The sequence below is a fragment of the Rhinolophus hipposideros genome, assembly GCF_964194185.1.
Source record: "Rhinolophus hipposideros genome assembly, chromosome: 25".
Taxonomy (NCBI): Eukaryota; Metazoa; Chordata; class Mammalia; order Chiroptera; family Rhinolophidae; genus Rhinolophus; species Rhinolophus hipposideros.
The window spans coordinates 14,352,620-14,378,427 of record NC_138071.1 but is presented as its reverse complement, the minus strand read 5'-3'; the positions used below and the strand labels follow the sequence as shown (position 1 = coordinate 14,378,427).

The following is a 25,808-nucleotide window of genomic DNA, read 5'->3' as shown; positions in this document are numbered from 1 at the left end:
TGATAACTGGGGATTTTCAAGACTAGAAGGAAGAGGGGCTTAATACTCTAAAAGCTAAAATGACAAATTTTCTTATTTCTTTAGAAGAGAAAAAAACACGGGTCAACTAAATTAAACTGAAAATATTAGAAAACTACATAAATATAATCACAAATGTGAATGGGTCATGTATAAATAAAAATACACACACATAAAACCTATTTTTCCCCCCACAATATATAATTCTACACTTAAAAACAAAACTGGCTTTCAAAGAGTTAGAGCAAAACGTAGAATTTAAATACCACTCCTAACATTATGGCAGTTAACAAAAAATATATTTATATCTCAAAGAGCATCTTTCATCTTATTAAAAGCTTTACAGTAAGAAAAGCTATTTCTACAACTTATATTTGAAAGCTTTCTGAAGTTTAAATTATTGTCAAGTAGTCCACTAAAAATTATCTCGGGATTATTTTAGAGTTAGAAAAAACACCCCAAACTTTACATTATTTCTATTACCCTTACAATTTTTTATACCAGCCTATGCAAACCCTTACATAGCTATAGAAACAAAGATGCTCAAATATATATTGGATGGAGTAGGAAGCGACTATAGTTGTCTGTGACCCTAAAGACTTACCTACTTTCATATATTAGGAGTAGATACTAGGATAATATTAATTAATATTTAGGACAATGCTGGACACCTAATAAACATTTATTATATAAACATTTATCACCAACCTAACATAGGCCTGAAGTATTTATTTTTTTTAAATCATAATGATCCCACTTCCTAGGTTTGCTTTTAAACAAGACCTGAAAAGAAATTGCACAGATCTAGAGAAACTGAAAAACAAACCGTGAGTCATTGAATCACTCAAGTCCAACCTGTCAGTTGTGAGAGCCTCTGATGGTTCCTTACTGCTCAAGTGTGAAATGAGGTCCACGACCAGCAGCGGAGAACCTTTCACGACACGGCCTTGTCCTGACCTCTCACACTCCTGCCTGTTTGTCTCTCTGCTTGGGAAGCCCAGTCCTTCCCTTTGACCTTGGCCTGCTCTACCTACCCTTCAATGCCTCATGGTGGAAATGCCTCCGAGTCTGGCCCATACAGCTCTTTCTCAACAATAAAACCCGATAGCCCTTTAAAGTTTAGCCCTTTACTACCCAAATATTAGGCTATACATGTACAATTAATAACATTATTATACTACACCATAACTATGTAAATACATGAATAAATATATTAGGCAAACTATAATCAGTTAGAAAATTTACTCAAGAGCTGTGATTTACCTCAAGTGAAGAACTCAATTTCTAGGAATCTCGAAACAGAAAGTGTGGTGTGGGAGAAAGAGCACGGAGCTCCTCAAATTAATCGAGATTTGAATCCAGGTTCCTCTAACTGCTACCACCTTGAGCAAGTCACTGCCCTCCCTGACTCTCAGCTTCTTCATCGGGATAAGGGGATGTTATCCTCTGCTTCAGACTTACTACACTGGCTATTACGCTCAAATGTTTATTGGTTTATGTATGTATCTTTCCGGGTGGCTGCGAGCTATTTGAGGAATGAGGAATGTATTCTTAATCACCTTTTCTACCACCAAGCCTGAGGCACACAGAAACACTGAATTTACAAACTTCATTTTTCTTTACTCATTTCGTTAACATTTATTTTTCTTTTCCAAATAGCTTCTGAACTTCTCACGGGCAAAGACTGTACATAACAATTCTTCTGTATCACCCACACCCCCTAAAACAGTTGGAGATATATGACAGATACTAGAACTTTTGTTGATTTTAACTTAAAAGTCAAAGTAAACACTATAAACTCTCAGTGGACTTTGCTATTATTGTGCTTAAGAGAGACATGATTTGGGGGGAGGGCTTGGATTATGCAACGGTCTTCCCAGAACGTGCGAACGCTTCTAAGAATTAGCAAAACAAATTTAAAGAAAAAAATCATACCAGAGTTGGCAGGGTCAACAGACAGGAACTCTAAGAAGCTCTAGAATGCCATTTGCTTTATAACCTGGAGCCAACAGGTAATTTGTAAAACTGCTTTTGGGAAAATATGAGAAGACAAACATACAGTATGTTCTAGGGTTTTCTCTAAATGGCTGTACAGCAGAGAAGACATTCCATTATGTTTACTGACAACTACTTTTGTGATTATATTATATTTAACTCACATGGATTAAAGGTTGGGGAGTCCATGAAAAGGTGGTTTTATATTTACCTATTTGTATATTAAGCCAAAACTTTTACTGGACACCTGGTATGTACCAGGTAGTGTGATAGGTGCTGGGGATCCGATGATAAGACCATTACTATTTCCGTCCTCTGCAGCTTCAAGTCCAGTCCTGCTCTGTTCAAGGCAGAAGCCACTAACCACACATGACCAGGGAGCACTTGAGATGAGTCTGGCCCAAACTGAGAGGCTTCAAGCGTAAAATACCCACTGGATTTCAAAGACTTATATGCAAAAATGAATGTGAAATTATTAATTTTTGTGTTAAATTTTAAAATATTTTTGACATCGTGGGTTAAATAAAAATATTATTGAAATTAATGTCACCTGTCTTTTACTTTTTTAATATAGCTACAGAAAATTTTAAATTTGTGGATCACATATTTGTATTGAACAGCGGTGGTCTAGCTCAATTGCTGGCTTCTGTAAATAACTTCATTATCTATGCAAATTAAACTGCTGGGTAAAGGGCATCTGATCAATGTTTGATAAATATTAAACATCCTGTCGAGAAGTCTTACAGTTGGGAGTAAAGAGGTAACTCTTCATTCTCTTTAGTCACTACCTAGAGATTTCTTGGAACATGTTTATAGCCCTAGAATGACTAACATATTAAAAAGCCAAATTTTATCATGAATAAATCATGGGAATTTGTCAGGACAGATGCCATGAAGACCAAGAATTAATTTCCTTACGTGGGATATAGGCTCATCAACCTTGACCAAAATGAAATTGGGTTTTAGATTATTTAAGTAATTCTCAGAATCCTCCCCCAAATTCTCCATGTGCAAATCTCACTTCCTAAAAATTACTGGCTCCTAAATCACCCACAGAATAAGGTTACTTGATTCAAGAACTCCCATTATAAAATGTAGAAGTCAAAAATTAAAACTGAACCAGGTGAACTGTTACTAATATCCAGAAGGAACAGGCAACTGAGGGAGAGTGTCCCTGTGATGTCTGGGCCACCTTCTCGTCCAGGTGCTCACCATAACATTTGCTCTTTACCCCAGGGAGTAAGCAGGAGCTTACGGTGACCAGGGAAATGGGCTTTAATTTCTAGCCCAAACGGAAAAAGAAGCTAGCTGTCTGAGATATAGTGATTAGGCTGCTGCCAAATATTTTCACTATTAAAAAATAATATTGTAACAGAGCTTCCTTTACATAGATTCATATGCAAGTGTCTGAGTATTTCTGGAAATAGAATTTCTGGGTCAAAGGAACATACACTTAAAATTGTTATGGACGCAATATTGTTATAGAGTCATATTGCTCTCCAAAAAGACTGGAACAATTTATACCCCTGGCAATGCTGAATGCAAGTGCCTGTTTCTTCTTCCTTCTTCAACCTTAATTGGTGCCAATCTACTGGGTGTAAATTGGTGTCGGGTTAATTTGCACTACTCTGATTTTTACTAGTTCACATGGTTATTGGCCCATTTGTATTTCTTCTTTGGAGAACTGCCTGATCATATCCCTCGCCCACTTTTCTATCTACTGAGTTGTCTTCTCACATATTTGTAGAAAATTATTTATTGTATTTCTTCTAGCCTGCTACTTGTCTTTTAATTTTGTTTATGGTATCTTTTAACATATGGACGTTTTGGTGTAATTGAATCTCTCAATCTTTTCTTTTAAGCCTCCTGGACCTTAAAAAAAAAAAGTTCTTGCTTTACATCTACCTCAGCATCATTATAAAATTATGAAAATGTTCTTATTTATTTCTAGTAATATATCCAGAATTTATTTTTGTGTATTGTACGAGACAGGGCTCTAATTATCCCCCCAAAAAGGGTAGGTTATTGTCCCAAATAACTTATAGAAAGTCATCCCTTCTACACTGAATTGAAATGCCAGCTTTATCACATACTAAATTGACATGTTCTAGAGTAGAATTAGGAAAATCCCAATATCCAAGGCTAATCACATTTTACACAAAATCTACTGCTCTTTGGGAATGCACACAATCAATATAAAGCAACACCATGGGATCTGAAATGCAAAAGCTGGCAAATAAAGCACATAACATTTTTGCTTAATAAGTCTATCAGTGACAAAATGCAGCCACCTCTAGATTATGCTATCAAAAATTTGTGGTGAAACCATTTTAAAAAAATTAAAACCTTTATCGCTAAGAGTATTAACTAGTTATATGGAATAGCCTGAATTCAGGATAAGTTCAGTTTAATTTCAATTGTTCACTTATTTCCAAGTATAAAGCCCACTGTTACCTCTACCTGAGAAGACAGATCTTCTGTTGTCCACCTAGGTACCCAGACAGGAAAGCCAAGGAAGATGGAGCTGGCGGGCAGACCTTATTACTACTCCCCCAGTCCAAGCTGCTCAGGCAAAAGCAATCCATTCACACCAGCACGCAATATTACTTCTTAGTTACGTGTCTCCCACCGCAGGGACTCATTCCATACCCTGTATGAGGTGCACAGGTAAAGATCTGAATTCTCAGAGCAGAGCAATCGTATTATCTAGGACAGCAGCCATAAAATTAACTTGTCTTCACAGACTGAGTTGTTTCCAAGTGCTGAGCAAAGCAGATTTAAGGTAGCTGCCACCCTCTACCTAGTTACATTATCGTCATGGGCTCCTGGGCTCTCTTTAGCTCCACTGTCTAATTACTGATTCCTATCCCATTGCCACACTATTTTAACTATGATGGCTTTGAAGGATCTATCAACACCTAGTAGGACAAAGCCCCCTTTGTGTTATTCTTTTCCAAAAACTGTGTTGCTCCATTTACTCTTACAATGAATTTTAGAATCAGTTTGTTAAAATCTATAAAATGTTTCTTGGGCAGGTACCACTTTATCCAGGTGATCAAAGTTAATGTCACCAGTAATGGGACAAACCCACATCATGTGCAATGAGATGAACAGAATATTATTACTTCAGTAGCATCCCTACCAAAAATGCTTAAGCTCAATGTAATCATGAGAAAACATGAGTCAACCCAATTAAGGGACATTCTACAATATAACTAGTCTGTACTGTTCAAAAAACATCAATGTCAAGGCTAAAGACACATGAGAACTGAATGCGATGCATGATACGGATTATCTTTTACTGTTAAGCATATCATATTGGAATAACTGGCAAAATCTGAAATAAGGTCTGTGACTCAGATACTAGTGTTAACTTTAGCCATTGTTTATAGTGTTAATAGTGTTAATTCCTGATTTGGGTGCTAGTTCTGTAATTACATAAGAGGATATCTTGTTTTCAGGAACAGACACTAAACTATTTAGGGGTAAAGAGTCATCATGCCTGCAGCTTACTCTCAAATGGTTCAAACAGAAAAACAATATGTATATGAATATGTATATGTACACATGTACTATGTATAGAAAGGAGGGAAGGGGAGAGGGAACAGGATAAAGCAAATGTGATCAAATGTTAACATTTGGGGAATGTGGATGAAGCATTTACCATTCTTATAACTTCTCTGTAAATCTGAAATTAAGTCAAAATAAAAATTAAATTTTAAAAAAGTCCCTTGGGGGGGCGGGGGCGGCCCGGTGGCTCAGGCGGTTAGAGCTCCATGCTCCTAACTCCGAAGGCTGCCAGTTCGATTCCCACATGGGCCAGTGGGCTCTCAACCACAAGGTTGCCAGTTCAACAACTCGAGTTGCAGGTGGGCAGCGCCCCCTGCAACTAAGATTGAACACGACACCTTGAGCTGAGCTGCCTACCAGATGGCTCAGTTGGTTGGAGCACGGGCTCTCAACCACAAGGTTGCCAGTTGGATTCCTCGACTCCCACAAGGGATGGTGGGCTGCGCCCCCTGCAACTAGTAATGGCAACTGGACCTGGAGCTGAGCTACGCCCTCCACAACTAAGACTGAAAGGACAATAACTTGACTTGGGGAAAAAAAAAATCCTGGAAGTACACACTGTTCCCCAATAAAGTCCTATACCCCTGCCCCAACAAAAAAAAAATCTTTAAAAAAAATAAATAAAAAACAAAAAAGTCCCTTGGGAGTTTTATTTGGGATAACTCATGAAGGAACATAATCTCTAGCCATTTATCTTCCTCTTTCTAAATATCCATCAGTATAATTTCATTGTTTTCTTCTTTTTTTTATTTCTAAGTACTTTGGAATTTTCCATACAATTGTGAATAGATAGCTATCTTTTGCTTTATTTTCTAATTGGTTATTGTTAAAATATAGAAAAGTATTTTAGCTCTGCAAGTTTAAATTTTATGCAGCCAATTTTCTGAACTCTAGTGTTAGTTACCATTAATTATCCTGAATTTTAGAGTAGACAATCATAGCATCTAATATTAATGACAAGTTTCAGCTCTGTCTTTCCAGTACTTTTTCCCCTCTGATCTTCTACTGTATTGGCTGAAACCTCCAAAACAAGTTGAATAAGGAGCTGATAATGGGCGTTTTTGTCCTGTTTTTCACTTTAATGAGGATACTGGTAATGTTCCATATATATATATATGTATATATATATATATATATGGAACATTACCATATATATATATGGTAGTTGGTTTCTTGCAGATAGTCTATCAATAAAATAAAATTTTTGTTCCTGAATGCCTCCAAATTTTTTTCCTTAGGAGAAGAGTGTGGTTTTATAAAAATATTGAAAGGTAATATATAGAAAAATGCATGTATAATAATAGTAAAGTTGGATGCATTTTAACAAATGAACACATTGAGTATCAAACTATTAAATGCTTTTTTTGATATCAGGAAAATCATACTTTTCCTTAACCTATTAAAGTAGTGAACTAAATACATTCCACATATAAACCCAATTTGATCTTGATTTCTTTTTTTATTTAGATTTATCTTTGTCACTTTATATATTTTTAATTTATGACTCTTTCTTAGTGTTTCATTTATCCACTCTTCTGATTTTACTGAAATAAGCTTTTTTCTTTCCTTTTTTTCTAGGAAGGTCTACATCCTATTAACTCTAATTTTTTTTAAAACCCATAAACTTTTTTTTTTTTTAACATTTTGAAGAATAATCCACATCTGGAAAGAAACTTGGCTATTAATGGTGGTTACCTCCGAAAAGGGTATGAGGTGCAGAGTGTAGATGGGAAGTGGGACCCTTACTTTTCTTATTTAACCTCTTTTATCAGCCAATTAAATTATTCCTTTTGGGAAGTGTCTGTTCAAGCCTTTTGAACATTCTTCCATTGAGATGTCTTTTTCTTACTGATTTGTACAAATTTGTATACATGCTTGTGATACAGACATTCACTTTTCACCCAATGTATTTCCAATTTATTTGAATTTTAATAAGCACACCTATAAATTTAGAAGTTTTACTTTCTCCCTACCCAATTTAAATCTGAAATATTACAGAATGTTACATACACACATATATGTATTTATATTCTTCTACATATTTAGAAATCTTTTCTTAACAATTATATTAAGTTCCTTTATTCACAGTCCCTTTAGATGCAACTCTTAAGTTTTACTGGTTTCTTTGTACAACATTGCTTCTTATACTCAAATCTTCCTCTTAGATTTGTTTTTCATTTTACTGGGAGTACTTCTTCAAGTCATTTTCTCAAAAAAAGATGTGTCATAAACTTTCAGAGTTCTTATTTACTTTGACCCCCATGTAAACATTTAAACATTAGTGAAGCTGGGTGCAGTTCTGTCTTCAAAATAATTTTCCCTCAGAACACTGAAGGCAAACCAGGTTGCAGAGGAAAAATCCAATACCAGTCTGATTCTGATTCTTAGTCCTGAGTCTTTCTACGTAACTTGTTTTTTTTTTAATATCTGGGATCAGAAGTTCAACAACATGTAAATAGATGCTTTTGTTTTTTTTCATTTTCCTACCTTGTTCCTTAGTGAGTTCATCATACTTGAAACTGAAAGGTTTTCTTCAGTGTTAGTCCATGTTTTACATTTAGCCAATTAATGCTAGCTGCCATTGTTCTTATTATTGCTATTATACCAGTGTTATGAAGGTTTCTTCATATTATTTATTTTCTCCCTTCCACTGTCTCTCCTTCTGTAACTCTGTAAAATGGATACTGGATCACTTAGATGGATTGTCAAAGTATAATTTTCCTTATGTACTTTCTTCTTTGGTCTTCTTGCTTTATGGTCTGTATATTTATTTTCATAAAAATTGATCTTCAGCCTATTATTTAAGCCTTCAACTGCATTTTTATTTCAGTAATCAAGTCTTTAATATAGAACTAATTCTTTATCATTTCTTTTTCTCCACAGCAGTTGGTTTTTTATTTATGAATCCAATTCATTTTTTTTAACTTTTATTTATTTTAAGTGGGTTTTTCCAGGACCCATCAGCTCCAAGTCAAGCAGAAGTTTCAGTCTAGTTGTGGAGGGTGCAGCTCACAGTGGCCCGTGTGGGGATCGAAACAGCAACCTTGTTAAGAGCACCGCGCTTTAATCAACTGAGCTAACCGGCCGCCCTTCAATTCACTCTTGACTTAGTCAAGAGTGTTGACTTAGTTGTTCAGCTTAGTCATCCTCTTTCAAGTCTAGTTTTCCTCAAATGTCTGGTGGGCCTCGATCACCTATTCATATTAATAAATGCAGGACTACACTGATTAGTAATTGTAAGAGATACAGATTTCCTCAACAGTTGTGTTACTCTGTCTCCAAACCTCTAAGTGGGAGATCTGTCTGACTGTGGGTCTCTATAGGTAAGTGATACACTGACAGGTTTCTCTTTAGAAGTGGAGAAAATGCAGTTTTGCCTTATGATCAAAATAAGAAAGGCTGCATTTTGTGGGAATGGCCCTTCACTGCACATCAAGCTTTGATGGAGCTCCCTTTCCTTCCCCCCATCTCACCCACTCCACTGTGGACGTCCATTACCTAAAGCTCTGCTTTGTGCTCGCACTCACTTGCCAATCCCAGGCCATGAGAGCGCCACTTGCTCAACCCCCCAAAGCAAACAACCTACTTTGCTCAAAGAGCTGTTCTATAGCTCTATCCTGGGAAGTAAGGCCGTGGCCAGAGCTCCTTATATGACAGGAGAGGAGGAGGAGAGAAATAAACCGCTCTGGGAGACAGTCCCTTAATGATTTTCCCTGATGTCCCATCTTCCCTCAACCTGCTCCCTCCTCCTGTACTTGCTGACTCTACGCTTAGAGCTTCAGAAAAAGGGCCCCACTAAGAAATCCTCTTGACTTACAGCATGCAGCAGGCACACCTATTTGGGGTGGCCTTTTTATTCTGTTCTGGTTTCTCAATTATTATAATTCCAACTGCTTTCTATTACCCTGAAATTCCTCCAATTTTCTGGTATAATAGCAATAATAGAACAATGGCAGCTAGCATTAATTGGCTAAATGTAAAACATGGACTAAATATAAAAACTCTCCTAAGAGCTTTGCTTTTCTCTCTTGATCCTCATGACAACCCTAAGAGGCAGGTACTATTATCATCATCTTAATTTTACAGATGAGGAAATTGAGGCCAAAAAAAAAATAAGGAACTTGCCCAAAGTCACACAGCTGGTAAACGGCAGAGCCTGGATTCAGACCTAGGTAATTTGGTTTTAAAGCCTCCCTTTTCCATTTCAATACAGTCTTTTTTTCGTATGTCTATTTTGTCATTTTCAGTGATATCTGAGAAGTATGGAAAAGTGTATGTGTCAGGGCCCTCATTTTGTAATGGAAACTGTTTTCGCTACACCAGTATTGTTTTCACTACACCAGTATTGTTTTCACACCACACCAATTTTAATTGGTAGAAATGTCTTTTACAGAAGATGCAGAATCTAGCAAACGAATCTGTGGCAGAAACAAGCCCTACGCAACTGTGCTCAATCAGTATCAACAGAGGTACTGTGTAGGATTCCTAAAATGAGAGGCCTGAAAGTGGGAATTTCAGAAGCCTGGATGAGTTTTTTGCGTTTTTTTTTTTTTAATCTAAAGAAACACTAAACAATAGCATTTTCATGTTCTCAGCAACTCATTAGTTTACTGTCACCACCACCAGAGAGAAGCTGAGAACGTACTAAAATTTTAGCTCCATCCCATTCCTGACAGTGGCCTTATAAATATTATAATTCAGTTCAACTCAAATACGTATGCTATACCTACTACATGCACTGCGCTACAAACTGGAGATAAAGTAATAAAAGGTACTGTCACACTGTCCCTGCCCTTACAGAGCTTACAGTCTATGGCAGGCACAAACCAGGAAACAAACGACTATAATTCAGTGTGATAAGTGCTATGACACAGGCAGGTACACAGAGGGTGCCATCAGAACACAGAGACGGGCCTTCCAAGAACAGTTCCCTGAAAATAACTCTTAGACTGATTGATCGAGAATACACAATTATTGGTTTGGGGAGATTAAACTGCATTTGCCCTCTTCCCCCTCAGTCTGCTCTTCCACCCTCCGGGTACCACCTGGTGACGCGCACAATGGTCCACACAGAAAGCTGGAAGCTTTCTTGACTTTTCCCTCCTCCTCATCAATTAGTCATCAAGTCTCATCTAATTGCACTTCCTTATATTTCAAATCAATTCCCTACTCTCTATTCCTACTACAGCTGCCTTAGTTGCAGCTTCCATCATTTCTCAACTTGATAACTGTCATAAACTCGTATCTGGCCTTTCAATTAAATCGCTTCACTAATTAAAAAAAAAACCAAAAAACCAGATCCTGCAAACTCTCCTTGGGTGGCACCCCACTTGATCCGGGCCCTCTCCAGCTTCTTCTCTCCACACTCTTTCCCACTAGGCTGAACTTGCTATAGTTCTCTGAAAGACCATGCTGTTTTGCTTAATTGCCTTTACTTGAGTGCGTTGGTCCCCGTGGTTTGAGATGTTTTAACCCTTCCTTGTTAACACCCACTCAGCCTTTAAAAGCACATCTCTTCTGAAAAGTCATCCTGATGGCCACTCCTCTCTCTCTGTCCTCCCCATGAGCTGAGCCAGGTACCTCTTCTATATGCTCCCATACCGTACTACCTCATCAGGACACTTATCACAAAGAATTACACTCAAATTATTCTGTTGTTGTTTCTTTACCTGGATCTCTAGTATCTAGATCACTCAGCTAGCAACAGTGCCTATTACTTAGGAGGCAAGCAAGAAATACTGAAAGAATGAAAGAATGAACGAACGAACGAACGAACGAAGATAGTTAAGTCTGTGAAAGCTGATGAGATAACCAAAGGAGATAATGGAGAGGACAGAACGTTGAAGCAATACCCACATTTAGTGGGTAGAAGAAAGAAGCTAGTGAAGAAAACAGAATGAACAATCAAAGAAGTAGGAAGAAAACATCCAGGATTGTACAGTAAAGTAACCCAAAAGAAGAGAAAAATTTAAGAAGATGCAGGTGGTCAACAGCATCAAACACTACAAAACAGGTCAAAGGTGAGAACTAAGAAAAGGCCACTGATTTAGAGGTGGCTGCTAGAGACCTTGACATTGCTAATGCTGCATTTGTTCACTGCCGCCTCACTCTTCTCAGCATTGTGAGAAACATCTTCAGCCAGTGTTTGAGGCAATTTAGCACTTACAAATTAACTAAAGGTATAACACTTACCTGTGCTAATCTCTTTTTTCCATGATTAAAAAAATCGAAAAGAGAATATACGAAAGAAAATAAAATCCCACCATCCAGATATAACATTATTTCACCATTTCCTTTGTTTTTTGTTTATATTTGTACAAAACTGGTATTGTATTGAATTATATATCCTAATTAAATAATTTCTTAATTATACTTAAATTTAGTCAGCCCATTAGCTTTCTCATTGTAAATAAATTAACATTCTAATTTATAAATAGAAAAAAGAAAAAGAGGTTATAGAATTAAATGGGCCTATTGGCCATGTGTGCACAATAGCTTTTCAGTCACATAAAACTAAAATTACCTCTGAATTTGTATCAATAATTATTTATTAATGTTAAAGGTAGCACACGACCCTAAGCTAGATTTTATTCTTTTCATGCTCTGGAGGTTGCCTGCTAAAAATAGGTTAGGTACTAGATAGATATAGAAACATATATAGCAGTTGCAAGATTTTTTCCTAGTTTTTTTCTTTTTTAATAATCTCTTCAGTCAAAATGAGACACTGGCTTATTAATAAATTAATAAAGTCTGAATGACAACATTAAGCATGTCTGTCTGACAATTTGTTAGATCTAGAAATAGTGTGAACCAGAATTTTCAACCCTCTTGTGAAATTTTCTTTTTTCAGTATGGAGTACACTCTTGTGGAAAAAATGAAAAATAGAATGAATGCAACATTTCCAAAAGTAAGAATTACATGGTCAAAGGATGTGAACATTTTTAAGGCTTTTGATACGTATTGCCAAATTGAATTCAAAAAGGCTGTGTTAAATTTACATGTCCTTCAATATGTGAGCTTCATTTCCCCATAACCTTGCCAACACTGGGTATTATTTTTATTCTTTGCAAATCTAATTGGTGAAAATGTCTTATTATTTTAATCATCATGTTTATAAAATAGTGAAAATAAATATTTGTTCATATTTATTGAACTTTCTTTTTAATGAATTGATAAAATGTTATTTTACCTACTCATGTTCTTTTACTCTTTTTCTAGGGGGTATTTGCTTTTAAACTATTGATTTATAACAGCTCTTTATATAGTCATGATATTAACCACGTTATAATTCCCCTTTATATATTTTTTATGGTTTTTTACAAAGGTTTTCAATTTTATACAGTCACATAAATTAATCTTTATTTTTCCTACTACCACATTTTATAAATTTTTCAAAGTTCTTTTTAATATGGCTATAGGGGAATAATAGTGGTATCAGTAAGATGATTTATTTCTACCATCTAATGCACATTAAGTGATTTAACTCCCTAAAACTTAAAATTACAATTCCAACAGTGGTCAGTATGAAACACAGGCTTAAAATTAAGTTCTAGACTTTTCTTACTCCAATTTTGGCTGTTTAAACAACTTTTAAAAACCAGAGTTTTGAGTTTAGAAAATTCATTCAAAGTTCCCTTTAACCCATAGGAAGCATAGATCTCTTTCTAGTTATCACCCACCTCTCAAAAACCTGTTAGGGATCCTTATGATGGGACAGGACTGAATGAAGCGCCTCCTAACTGGGTCCCATCGTATTTTCTTCTTACCTGTTACCACAATTATCAGCAATAAGTCAGACACATACAACACATGGCAAATAATACATAGTTACTGTAGTTCTAAAGACAGAAAAACAGGAAACAAAACAATACTTGAATACAGAAAGAAGTGATGTAAAGTAGCATTTAACCCTGTTTTGGGAGTCAAAACAAAATTAAATTAATATATAAGCAATGATGAAGGTTTTCAACTCATCCCCAAATAATACAAACAATTGTGTGCACCATTTTTTGGAATTCTGGGTCAATATAACATGCATTCAATAATCACCAATGCCATCTTGTGGCAAAAATCCACCATGACCTTTACAAACAGATTAGAAACTAGGACATTTTTAAAAGTCAGTGAAGGTCAAAATAAAGCTGTGATTAAAATAAATTTGGCATAATGTAGGCACACGCTCTCTTCCAGGCTTGGTATCGTTTTATAAGTTATATGGTTAAAAGGATAAAGCAATGGGCGCACCATTCTTTAAATGTGAAATAATATCTTGGCACTTTATTGGCCTGGGGATGGAAGGTGGGGGGTTCATCTGCCTTCCTAGGAAGCTAATTAGCTCCACATTAACCCCAATTAAAACTTGGTTTCTTATAAAACAGAAGAAAACTGTGAAGCATTATAGAACTGTTAAATGGGCTAATTTTGTTTCTTCCCAAAGTTTTGATAGCTCCCTAAAGACAGCTCTTATTGGCAATAAAAACAGTGAACATTTGTACAGAATTTTAAGTTTACAAAGAGCTTTCATACATATTACCTCATTTAATCCTGACAACAATCCTGTATGGATTCAGCAGCCATTGCATTAAGCATCTGCTATGCCTTGAGCCCGAGACTAGGCTCTAGGAGGGTGAAAGAAAGCAGTGACTCCTACCCTCAAGAGCTCATGTCTCGCATGGAAGGCAGATGTCTAAACGAATAATTACATTACAGTGAAGTAACTGCTATAACTGGGGATATAAAAAAACTTTGAGGAAGACATAAGTGGCAATGCCAAGGTCAGGATTCAAGCCCAGGCTGTCTGACTCTAAAACCTGCCTTCTTTTCACTACATCACATTTACCCTGTCTCAAATTCCTTAGGAAAGCATACAGTTTTTGGTTTTGGCAAACGGAAATAGATTTCAATGTTCACCAGCAAGGTTTGGTTTGTTGACTGCAGTACTTGTACAGACAGATACATAAATTCTGTGTAATTAAAAATGGCATTACCTGTATATGTGTACTTAATATTGTGGAGAAGACAGACTCGTGGGCAAGAGGAAGGACTGTTTTGCAGAAGGGTTTACCTTTTAAATCAGTAATGCCCACATGTTGGTCTACAGACCACTGCTAGGCTAAGGTGAAGATTTAGCAGCCCAACACAAAATGAGAAAAATATGGACCAGGCAACAAGTTTTTTAAAAGCTAAAATGTTCCATTTAAAAGCCTGTCCTTTTTTCAGAGATTAGAAACTTCTATTGTTACACATTCTTTATTTTATGAGATGAAGGTGGTAGGAAATGGCAGTTGGTTTTGTTTTTTTAATATTCTTTCTTGGAAAAATAGAACATTTGCAAACCTATGTGTATCCCCAAAACACATATACTTTTTAATTTACAGGTTTATGATCCAACAGCCTGTAAAACCACAGCTTTAAACCAATACAATATTTGTTGATGACTCATAAGTCCAACACTATAAACCACACACTGTCAAAGGATACGTAAGATGTATAAGAAACTTCCCTTGCCCTCAAGAAGTTTATATTCTAATTAGGGAGACAAGACAGACACATAAAACAATTATATAGCAATACAAGACAGAATATAACAGGTGATTAGCTTAAAATTTGACAATTTTATGTACCAAAAGCATTAAAATGTACATACCCTTTGACCCAGCTATTCCACTTGTAGGAATTTATTCCTAAAGAAACAATCATAGATGCATGGAAAAACATAGGGACAGAAATACTCACTATGGTATTATTTATAATGGTAAAAAATTAGAAACACTTTCACTGTCCAATGACAGATAGGGAGATGGTTAAGTAAGTATGCTAAATAAACATACTTAAATATGTTAATATTCTATGTAACACTAAAAAGTATATACAAGAATATTTACTAACATGAGAAAACATTCACAATACATAGCAAGTGAAAAGCGCAAGGTACAAAATAGTACTAGAGTATGACACCATAGTAATAAAGAAAAAAGTGTTTTACGTATTCATGAAAAATACAGGAAAGATACACATCAAATTTTAATTGTAGTTATCTTTGGGTGGTTATTATGAATGATTTTGTTTTTTTCTCCTTAGTGCTGGTCTTTATTTTCCAAGCTTTCTCATTGAGTAGGCATTACTTTTGGACTGGAAGAAAAACAATATCATATTATTTTAATTTTGTTTCAAAGCTATGATTAAAAAAAATACTGTAAAGAAACATACCAAAGTGTTAACAGTGGTAATGGAGTGAGGTGGAGGGTTATCATCTCTTTTATATTATCCCCAAATTCTATGACATATATTATTTTATAATGGAAAAACATAAAACCAATTTAGAATAACACTGAGGGGAATAACATTGAAAATTCCTGAACCAAAGGTGTAATCAAAAATCCTTTTTGATGTTTTCTCAGAGCTCTGGCAAACATCTTTGGCCTGTTTCGCTCTCAGCAACCAATGTAAGCCTGGCACAGGCAGAGGCTAATGTTGACTCTATAGAGGTAAGTCACATAAGGTAGGCAATGACTTCAGAAGCCAAAAGCGCAGAAAAAGAAAAACCAGAAACACTGCAAATATATGCCTTTCCAGTTTCCTGTAAATATGTTCCTGGTCTGAAGTTCTGTTCACTGAAGCATTAATTTTTTTATGTATTTGAACTGGCAATCTTCATTTGTGACGACATCTACTCTTCAAAACAAAAAACATAATTTCTTCAATCATCTCATCAATATTTTATTTTTTGCCAGATTTTTAAATGTTTTCTCCTTTTTATTAAATTAATTTCACTATAAATATGACATAGCTATTGATAAAATCAAGATTGTAGGCTCGCCTTCCCCAAAGAGCCACAAATAACACAAATGGCATTTTTAAAATAAATCCATAATCAAAAGAAAGCAAGAAATGTCCTTAGTGGACTAAAACTACGAGGGATCACTGAAAGATGAGAAGCTGATAGAATCAGTGGAAAGGAGGAAATCACGATCCTATATACTTGGAGTAGAGGGGTATTGTTGCAAGTGGTCCGAGCAGCCTTCAGAGTAAACTAAGTCCAGAGGTAGAAGATAGTAGGAAGAACGGAAACGATTTACAGAATTTACAGCATAACTGGTTGGAAGGTAGCACAGAAGTTATAGAGTGGGTCAACCGTCCCTACCCATTTACCTCTTTGAGTCAAACATCATAGAACAGAGAGGTATTTGCTCCCAGATGGGAACAGTGACATCAAACAAGGTGTCACTCCCCAGGGAAAAACAATGAGTATAAACACTTGGGTGAGAGACAGGGCAGATCCCTGGGTGGAAGTTAACCCCGAGGCAGAAATGGGGACACTCACAGTAAAGAAGACCGGTAACTGGTGCACTCCATCTCACTGCACGTTCCAAGTCTACCCACCATCAGTGGAGACCTGCTTCAGTAAACTGTCCAACATTCACACGAAGGCAAACTAACCAGGACTCTCAAATAAAGACGAATGAGCACAAAACACATGAAAAAGGGACATTCGTTCGACAAACAGAACTCACACTCAAAAAAAGTTAAACTAAATAGAATAAGACCTTTGATCAAGTACAATTAATATCCTCAGAGATGTGCAAGATAACACTTATTTAAAAAGAAATCAACTGGAACTCTTGGAAATTAAATTTTGATCACTGAACTAAAAAACCTAATTAAGGACTGAAAAAATACAGTTAATGAGCAAATTAAATTAGTAACCTGAAAGATGGAGCCAAGAAATTCACAAGAATACAGTAGAGAAGAAAAAAGAAGTAGAAAACATTTTTAAAAGATAAAAATGAAAGAGAATTGAGCAAGCTCTATCAAAATTGCAACTTCTTTTCTTATAAAAATGGACAAGCCAGTCCTAAACTTCATATGGAAATGCAAGGAACCCAGCCAATCAAAACAGTCTTGAAAAAGAACTAGGGTCGGCCCAGTGGCTCAGGCGGTTAGAGCTCCATCCTCCTAACTCTAAAGGCTACCGGTTCGATTCCCACATGGGCCAGTGGGCTCTCAACCACAAGGTTGCCAGTTCAATTCGAGTCCCGCAAGGGATGGTGGCCTCGCCCCCTGCAACTAAAATTGAACACAGCACCTTGAGCTGAGCTGCAGCTGAGCTCCCTGATGGCTCAGATGGTTGGAGCGCGTCCTCTCAACCACAAAGTTGCCAGTTCGACTCCCGCAAGGGATGGTGGGCTGCGCCCCTGCAACTAGCAATGGCAACTGGACCTGGAGCTGAGCTGCACCCTCCACAACTAAGACTGAAAGGACAACAACTTGAAGCTGAACGGCACCCTCCACAACTAAGAGTGAAAGGACAACAACTTGACTTGGAAAAAAGTCCTGGAAGTACACACTGTTCCCCAATAAAGTCCTGTTCCCCTTCCCCAATAAAAAAAAAAAAAAGAACTAAATTGGAAGACTCACACTTCCTGATTTCAAAACATAGTACAAAGATACAGTATTCATAACAGTGTAATACTAGCACAAGGATGGACACATGTATCAATGGAATAGAACTGAGAGTCCACAAATAAACTCATATATCTATGATCAATTTACCTTTGACAAGAGGGACAAGACCATGCAATGGGGAAAGAATAGTCTTTGCAACAGATGGTCCTGGGACAATTGGGTATACTTAGTGGATATTCTCAGAGCTCTTTTAAACCTAGAATTCTGTATCTACTCAAACTCTCAAGTGTGAGAGTAGAATTAAGACATTTGGAATGTACAAGGACACAAAAATTTTGCTATCCTTAGATGTCTGATGAAAGACTTGCTCCAAGATATACATCCAGAACAAAAAAAATAATCCAAGAATAATAAACAGGGTACAAAAGTATAAGCAGAGAAACAAGTAAAGCCTTTAAATTTAAGTAAGTACCTAATGGAAAAAAAAAAAAAACAACACCTAACATTTAAAACAACAATCTCAGATGATATCAACAGAAATAACTGTGAGGATAAGAAGAAGGGTTGGGAGAAGGGAAAGCCGATGAATGGTAAAGTCTCTGTCTTGTTCAGAAGAATGATACAGAAAGTGATTAATACAGATCTCAATAGAAAATTTTATTGCATAAAAAATTTAAAATATTAGACAGCTTCACTCTAAACATTTAAGGATGGTATAATACCTATCCTACACAAACATTTTCAGAAAATAGAGAAACTCATTTTTGAGACTAGTAGAATCCTGATATAAAAATCTGATAAAGATATTAAAAATAATTACAGGTTAATATCCCTTATAGACATAAGCACAAAAATCCTAAACAAAATACTATCAAATCGAAGTTATTTGAAAAGAAGAATACATCATGACCAAGTGAAATTTATTCCAAGAATGTAAGGCTGACTTTTAACATTCAAAAATCAATATAGTTCAGGTATCTACCCCAAAAAATCTGAAACATTTATATATAAAGACACGTGTGCTCCAATGTTCATTGCAGCTTTGTTTACAGTGGCCAAGACATGGAAACAACCAAAATGTCCTTCAATAGATGAATGGATAAAGAAGTTGTGGTATATATACACAATGGAGTACTATTCGGCGGTAAGAAAAGATGATATAGGAACATTTGTGACAACACGGATGGATCTTGAGAGTATAATGCTAAGTGAAATAAGATAGAAAAAGCAGAGAACCCTATGATTTCACTGATATGTGGTATATAAACCAAAAACAACAAAAGAACAAGACAAAGAAATGAGGAAAAAAAACTCAGACACAGACAATAGTTTAGTGGTTAACAGAGGGTAAGGAGGGTGGGAGGTGAGAGATGAGGGTAAGGCGGATCAAATATATGGTGATGGAAGGAGAACTGACTCTGGGTGGTGAACACACAATGGGATTTATAGATGATGTAATACAGAATTATACACCTGAAATCTATGTAATTTTACTAACAATTGTCACCCCAATAAATTAAAAAAAAAATCAGTATAGTTCACATAACAGAATAAGGAGAAAAACCATATGATCACCTCAATAAATGCAGAAAAAGCATTTGATGAAATGTAATACTGAGCAAACAGGGGAAAAAAGAAACTCATACTCACACAAAAACCTGTACACAAATGTTCACAGAAGCTTCACTCCTAACAGCCAAAACCTGGAAACCTTCCAATGAATGAATGGTTAAACAAACTGGTACCATGGCGTACTTACTACTCAGTACCCATGAACTACCGATGTGCAACAACTTGGATGGCTCTTGAGGGAATTATGCTGAATGAAAAAAGCCAACGACAAAGGTTACATACTGTATGATTCCATATACATAACATCCTTCAAATGACAAAAGTATAGAGATGGAGAACAGATTAGGGTTACCAGGCTGTGGCTATCAAAGGTAACAGGAGGGATGGATCTGCTCTATATCTTGACGAGGTGGTCACACACTATTCCCCAATAAAGTCCTGTTCCTCTTCCCCAATAAAATCTTTAAAAAAAATAATACTAACAAGATGTTAGTATTCAGGGAAACTGGATGATGGGAATATAGATCTCTCGGTATTATTTCTTACAATTGCATGTGAATCTACAATATTTGAAAGTAAAAAGTATGAAAAATTAAATAAATACATCCGAAAGGGAAGAACTGATTATGCTGATATGGGGCAGACTGCATTCAAAATGATAATCTGGGCAGTTGAGTGGTTGCCTTGGCCAGACGTGGACATTTGGTCTGCTGCGCCCACTTTTCCTACCCCGTGGCTCCCCCTCCACACTGCCCACCTACCGGCAGGATGGCCCACAAGCAGATCCACTGCTCAGGCAAGTACTTCAATGAGTACTACGAGTATAGACATCTCATGTTACCCAGGGAACTTTCCAAACAAGTACCCAAAACCCGTCTGACGTCTGAAGAGGAGAGAAGGAGTCTGGGTTCATTAGGATTCCTGAGCCAGAACCACACATTCTTCTCTTTAAACATCCTCTTCCAAAAGATCAACAAAAATGAAGTATATCTGGGGATGGTCAATTACATCTTTTTCACGTCTAACGTATATGTGTATGTAAGATATATGTGTATATAGTTGTATTCAGTGAATATTTGAAAAAGTACAGATCATTCATCTATATCTGTGCACGAGCTGTATTCTTCACAGCAACAGAGCTCAGTTAAATGCAGCTACAAGTAGGTTACTGCAAGGTGTTTAAGATAAAATTTCTTCTAGGCAGTTTTTCTCTTGATACAAGTGCTTATTTCACTTTACCTGATACTTTTGTAAATAAACTTTGTATGTTGCATGTAAAAAAAACCCAAAATGATAAATCTGAAATAATGATAAACATTTTAATAATGAGAAGAACTACTGACAAAGAACACGATCTAAGAATTCTGACTTAGGTGGCTATGCCACGTGAGGGTCCTAATGCCTTATACAATCAGTATCTATAAAGAATTTCAAAAGAGAAGACAATTAATACTGTATTTAGAATCACTGCACAGTCGTGCAGATTGCTTACTGTGCCAGCTCCAGGCCAAGTGGGTAAGTGGAGATGGGGGCTAAACCCAGCCCCCACTCTCCTCCCCGATGCATCCAGACCACTATGCCTTCTGGAAAGAGGCGTTTAAAAAGTTTTGCACAATGGCACACTTTGGGCTAGCAGTGACCCACTTGTTAAGTAGAGGACTTTCTTTTAAACAGAGGAGAAATAATGTTCATTGAGTATGTATTCCTACCATTTACATACATTCATTTTTAAATTTCTGCCTTTTGCCTTTCAAAACAAGATCTGAACCCATATCTTAGTCCTGTTGTGCTACTTGGGGGTAGAGTATTCCTTAGAGCTTCAGGTCTGTCTCAAATCCGTTTGAAAACAAAGTGGAACATAAATCAATACAAACTAAAATATGAGTCACAGTGCTCTATCGTACTTTGTTATGGTTTAATTAGTCATGGCATTGTGTGTGTGTGTGTGTGTGTGTGTGTGTATAAACAACTGCATTCCTTAACAACAAGACTATTCCAACAACTCATTTAATCCTTACTACAACTCTATGAGATAGATACTATGATGATTCCCGATTTACAGAAGGGGAAACTAAGCCACAGAGAGATTAAGTACTTTGCCCAACGTCACTTAGCTAAGCAAGTGAAAAATCTGGGATTCAAACCCATGCAGTTTGGATCCAAACCACTCTTAACCACTCTACAATAATAGTCTTAGTCACAATTCAAGTTGGCACCTGCAAAACTGTGTCTACTAGAGGAACTTGATAAATACTTGTTGAATGAAAGACAGAAAGAATGAATGAATGAATGAATGAATGAATGAATGAATGAATGAATGAATACAAAGGCAGTGATTCTCAACCAAAAGTACTTTTCCAATCCCCCAAAGAAGCTGCTCTCCTCCTGGTATTATCTTCCATTACACCTTCATATTTCCACTTTATTAAGAATAAAAACCACAGTAAATCATTGCAACTGCTGGAATAACTAATACTTCCCATCCCTTAGGTTTTTAGGAAGCAAAAAATGGTTAAGAACAACTGTGCTAAAACAGAAACAAACTCAGAGATACAGAGAACAAACTGATGGTTGCCAGATGGGAGGGGGCTGCGTGAAAAAGGTAAAGGGATTAAGAAGTACAAATCAGCAGTTACAAAATAGTCACGGGGATGTAAACTACACCATAGGGAATATAGTCAATAATATGGTAATAACTGTATGGTGCCAGAGGGGAGATCACTCTGTAAGTTATATAAATGTTTAACCACTATGCTGCTCACCTGAAACTAATATAATAATGAAAGTCAATTGTAATTGAAAAATAGAAAAGCTTTCTTTTTTTTAATGATAAATAAGGAAAACCTCAGAAACTATCACAGAGAAGCCTAAAGAGACACGATGACTAAATGCAATGTGGTATCCTAAGTGGGATCGCGGGACAGAAAAAGGATGTTAGGTTAAAACTAAGTAAATCTGAATAAACATGGACTTCACTTCATTTAAAAAAAAAAAAAGAGAACAATTGCTGTGTTGGCAACTTGAACACGCACTGATTCTTTTAAGGGCCTTCAAAAGCTAGGATGTGAGCAGCTACTGACTACATACTGGTTTCTACTGTATTTCCCTAATATATACATAGGAAATGTATCTTTAGTGAGTCACAATATTGAGACAGAGGCAGTTACCATGTTTCCCCGAAAATAAGACCTAGTTGGACAATCAGCTCCAATGCGTCTTTTGGAGCAAAAATTAATACCCTCCAGACATCAGATGTTATATCTTCAGTTTTTAACCACAGCCCATGTTTGTTTGTTTGTTTGTTTTAAACAATCTATTTTTATATATATCTGTTTATAAGCCAACTCAAATATTTTTAGCCCCAAGAAGGGAATAAACGGTAAATGAATGAAAATCACCGTCGCTGTTGCTTGCCATTTCTGTTGCTCAATAAAATACATTAATTTCCCCTGCCATATTTCATTTTTCTGTTTTCTTTCATTTTAATCTCTGTCTCTTCTGATGTTACTCCTCTGACATTTGTAGCAAAAAGGCCTACCATAGACTTCTTTCTTTCTAAAAAAGTGAAGTAATCATATCCCATTGAGAGGCATTTTCAAATCTTAAGCTGCTCTTTGTCATTTGGTTTATATTATTAGTTGTCCAAGTATCACTTTACTGAGAAAACAGCTTGTTGGTTGAGGAGTTTTGTCTTTAGGGGGCAGAGGAATCACAGGAGTTGTTGTATTAGGCTCAAACTATTCCAAAATATAGATGTGATATTTGAAACCAGTGTTCACAAATGACTGAATTCTAAGCTATATTCTCCTTCCTTAGACATATTTTTTTAAAATAGGGTAAAAATTTTACAGATTAAAAATTAATCAAGATGGATTATAATTCATAAACCTGTGTTAGATTAAAATATTAAATCTGAATCCAACAAACAAAAATCCTGGGAACGCTCCTGGTTTAAAATAACACCATCACATTCTTAATGTTTATAATAGCAGTCGAGACTTTGAAATAAATTTTCAAATAAAACCCCGCCTTTTTGGACCAGTTTAATCTTTTGATAGGAAGAATTAACTATAAATACACTATAAACTATATGTATACCAGATGGTCTCTAAAGCTCTAAAAATTCTATAATTCTCAATGGAATCAGGTATGTTCCAAGAATGTTAGAACTTACCTAGTGCAATGATTCTGAAAATGCTGGACTAGCTGGAGCATTTCAAGCTTATTAAAAATAACAATAATTTAAAAAACAAAAAGTAGATTACCAGGTCCATCCCAGTAAGTCTAACATACTAACTCCGGAGGGGAATCAGGTTCCATTGAGACTAATTAAAATTATTGGCTCTCTCCCCAGAAAAATGCACATATACTCACAATTTTACATAGGATGCAATCCCCTGGAGACCAGCCACAGACTCATGAATTGACGGACCCCAGATTAAAAAATAAAAAAAGAATTTAGACCCAGAATGTAGTTATTGTTTTGGAAAGAGTTGTTAAATGGAAGAAATAGATTTATTCCATATTCTGCCAGACAACAAAACTGGGAGCAAGTCATAGAAGTTACAGCTGAATTTATGACAACTCTTTGTAATAATTAGAGACAACAAATAATTTGACAGTTCTCTTCCAAAAGTAATTAAGGTGGCCCATTAATCTAAGAAATTGAAATAAAGTAGAGCTCTTTAAAATGCAGGTTTTTTAAAAAAAGATTAGGGCTATTGTGGAAAGGATTCCCACACTGGGTAGAAGACAGGGCAAGATGATTTCCAAGGTCTTTTCAATTTTTACATTTTATGATCCTATGGAGTTTTAGAAGCAGGGAAAAAGGAAAAAGATAAAAAATTCATTTTAAAACTTTTTTTTTAATTGCTTATGGGTTGTTTTCTGTGTTTAAGATTTTAAAAAAAGACTGCCTGCATTTGTACTCTATGTGGATCTGTGTCAATGTGTTTGTCTTAAAATGTAAATCATAGCTAGAGGATCTGTTTTTCTTAATTCAACATCACCTCCCTCCTTTTTATCTCCAGCAAAACTTTATTTTTTAAAAGAATGAGTATAGAATACCTCCTACAACCCTAGAAAATAATCAGTTTCTTTACTAACAACTAAATGCTGTATCCTAACTATACTGACATAAAAACTTACAGTAAAATCCACTCAAGAATCAGACCACATTATTTGGCCTTTTCTTGCTTCTGGATTTCTTGCACTCTGAGTATTCAGAGAATAACCTCTCCTTAAAAACACCCTTGAGAGAGAAAAAGACTATGTACTGGGTGAATGTAGATTTAGGAGACTAAATATGAAAAACAGATTTTTAAATCAATATATTTTGACAATGTCTGATGTACTGAAATTTTGTAAACTCCCTTCTTTTAAGGAGCACCAAAGATGGTAGCTCTATAGAGACACAGAAACCTCCCTATTTCAACAAGTAAAACTAAGCCTCAGCAGAAGGAAATCCTCAAATTCTGTTAGTTAAATCCTTGTATCCAGAAATGTCATTTATTTCCTTTACTACTCATTTTGTTCCTTGATTAAAATTAGAAAAAATAGTCAATTTCGCAAGGGAAAACACAACTGGTCTTTATGAACTCATTTCCCCCTCTCTTGTCACCATTTTCTGTTGGCGAATGCAATGTCTTCCAAGGAACTAACTAGACTTGACCTAAGGCAATAAAAAGCCTGTGTTGGACTAAATCTGGCAAAAAGCAACAAAATATTCACCAAATCACAAATTTTTAAAGTCTGATATTTTAAAAGTTGTTTTAAAAGCCTAATATTTAAAAAAATAAGCTATTCTAAAAATTAACAATAATTCTGTTATGAAGTAGAGAGCCAGTAAGAATATCTTAAATGCAAAACTAAAAAATGTCAGATATGAATACTGCCAAAGTAGATATGATTTCTAGTAAGACATCTGCATGAAGCATTATATTCAGAAAGAAGAACTATTCTTTACTCGGAAATAAAAATGCCAAAGAATAACATTCCACAGGAACATTTGCATGGAAGCATTTTTTTCTATAAATGCAGAGATAAGTGTTGAACTTATAATTATACTTAGCAGAAAAAAATTTGATGTAGCTTTCAGAAGTTATTTCTCTCCCTGAAAGGATTTCTCAATAATTTCTTTTGCATATGCATGTGTATTTGAAGCTAAATATATTACCTCTTTCTAAAGTACCCAGTTTGGGGCGCACATTAGAAATTTCATATCCCTGGGCCAGTGTGCTTCTAACGC

The 25,808-nt window shown here is 35.8% G+C and overlaps 1 protein-coding gene and 1 pseudogene across 5 annotated transcripts in view; one reads left to right on the top strand and one right to left on the bottom strand.

Annotated features, from left to right (window-relative positions):
- The window catches only part of KLHDC10 (kelch domain containing 10), a 51,197-nt gene that overhangs the window by 14,382 nt on the left and 11,007 nt on the right, over positions 1-25,808 (bottom strand). For 2 of the 4 annotated variants that reach the window (XM_081038586.1, XM_081038584.1), the window contains exon 2: positions 13,264-13,350. The exons of the other annotated variants lie outside the window; for them this stretch is intronic. In XM_081038586.1, the coding sequence (XP_080894712.1) occupies positions 13,264-13,350 (87 nt within the window). The remainder of the gene's footprint in view (positions 1-13,263; positions 13,351-25,808) is intronic. 4 annotated transcript variants of the gene reach the window in all.
- On the top strand, positions 20,330-20,544 carry LOC308493009 (cyclin-dependent kinases regulatory subunit 2-like; annotated as a pseudogene). Its single transcript has one exon. The product of its transcript is annotated as a cyclin-dependent kinases regulatory subunit 2-like (transcript).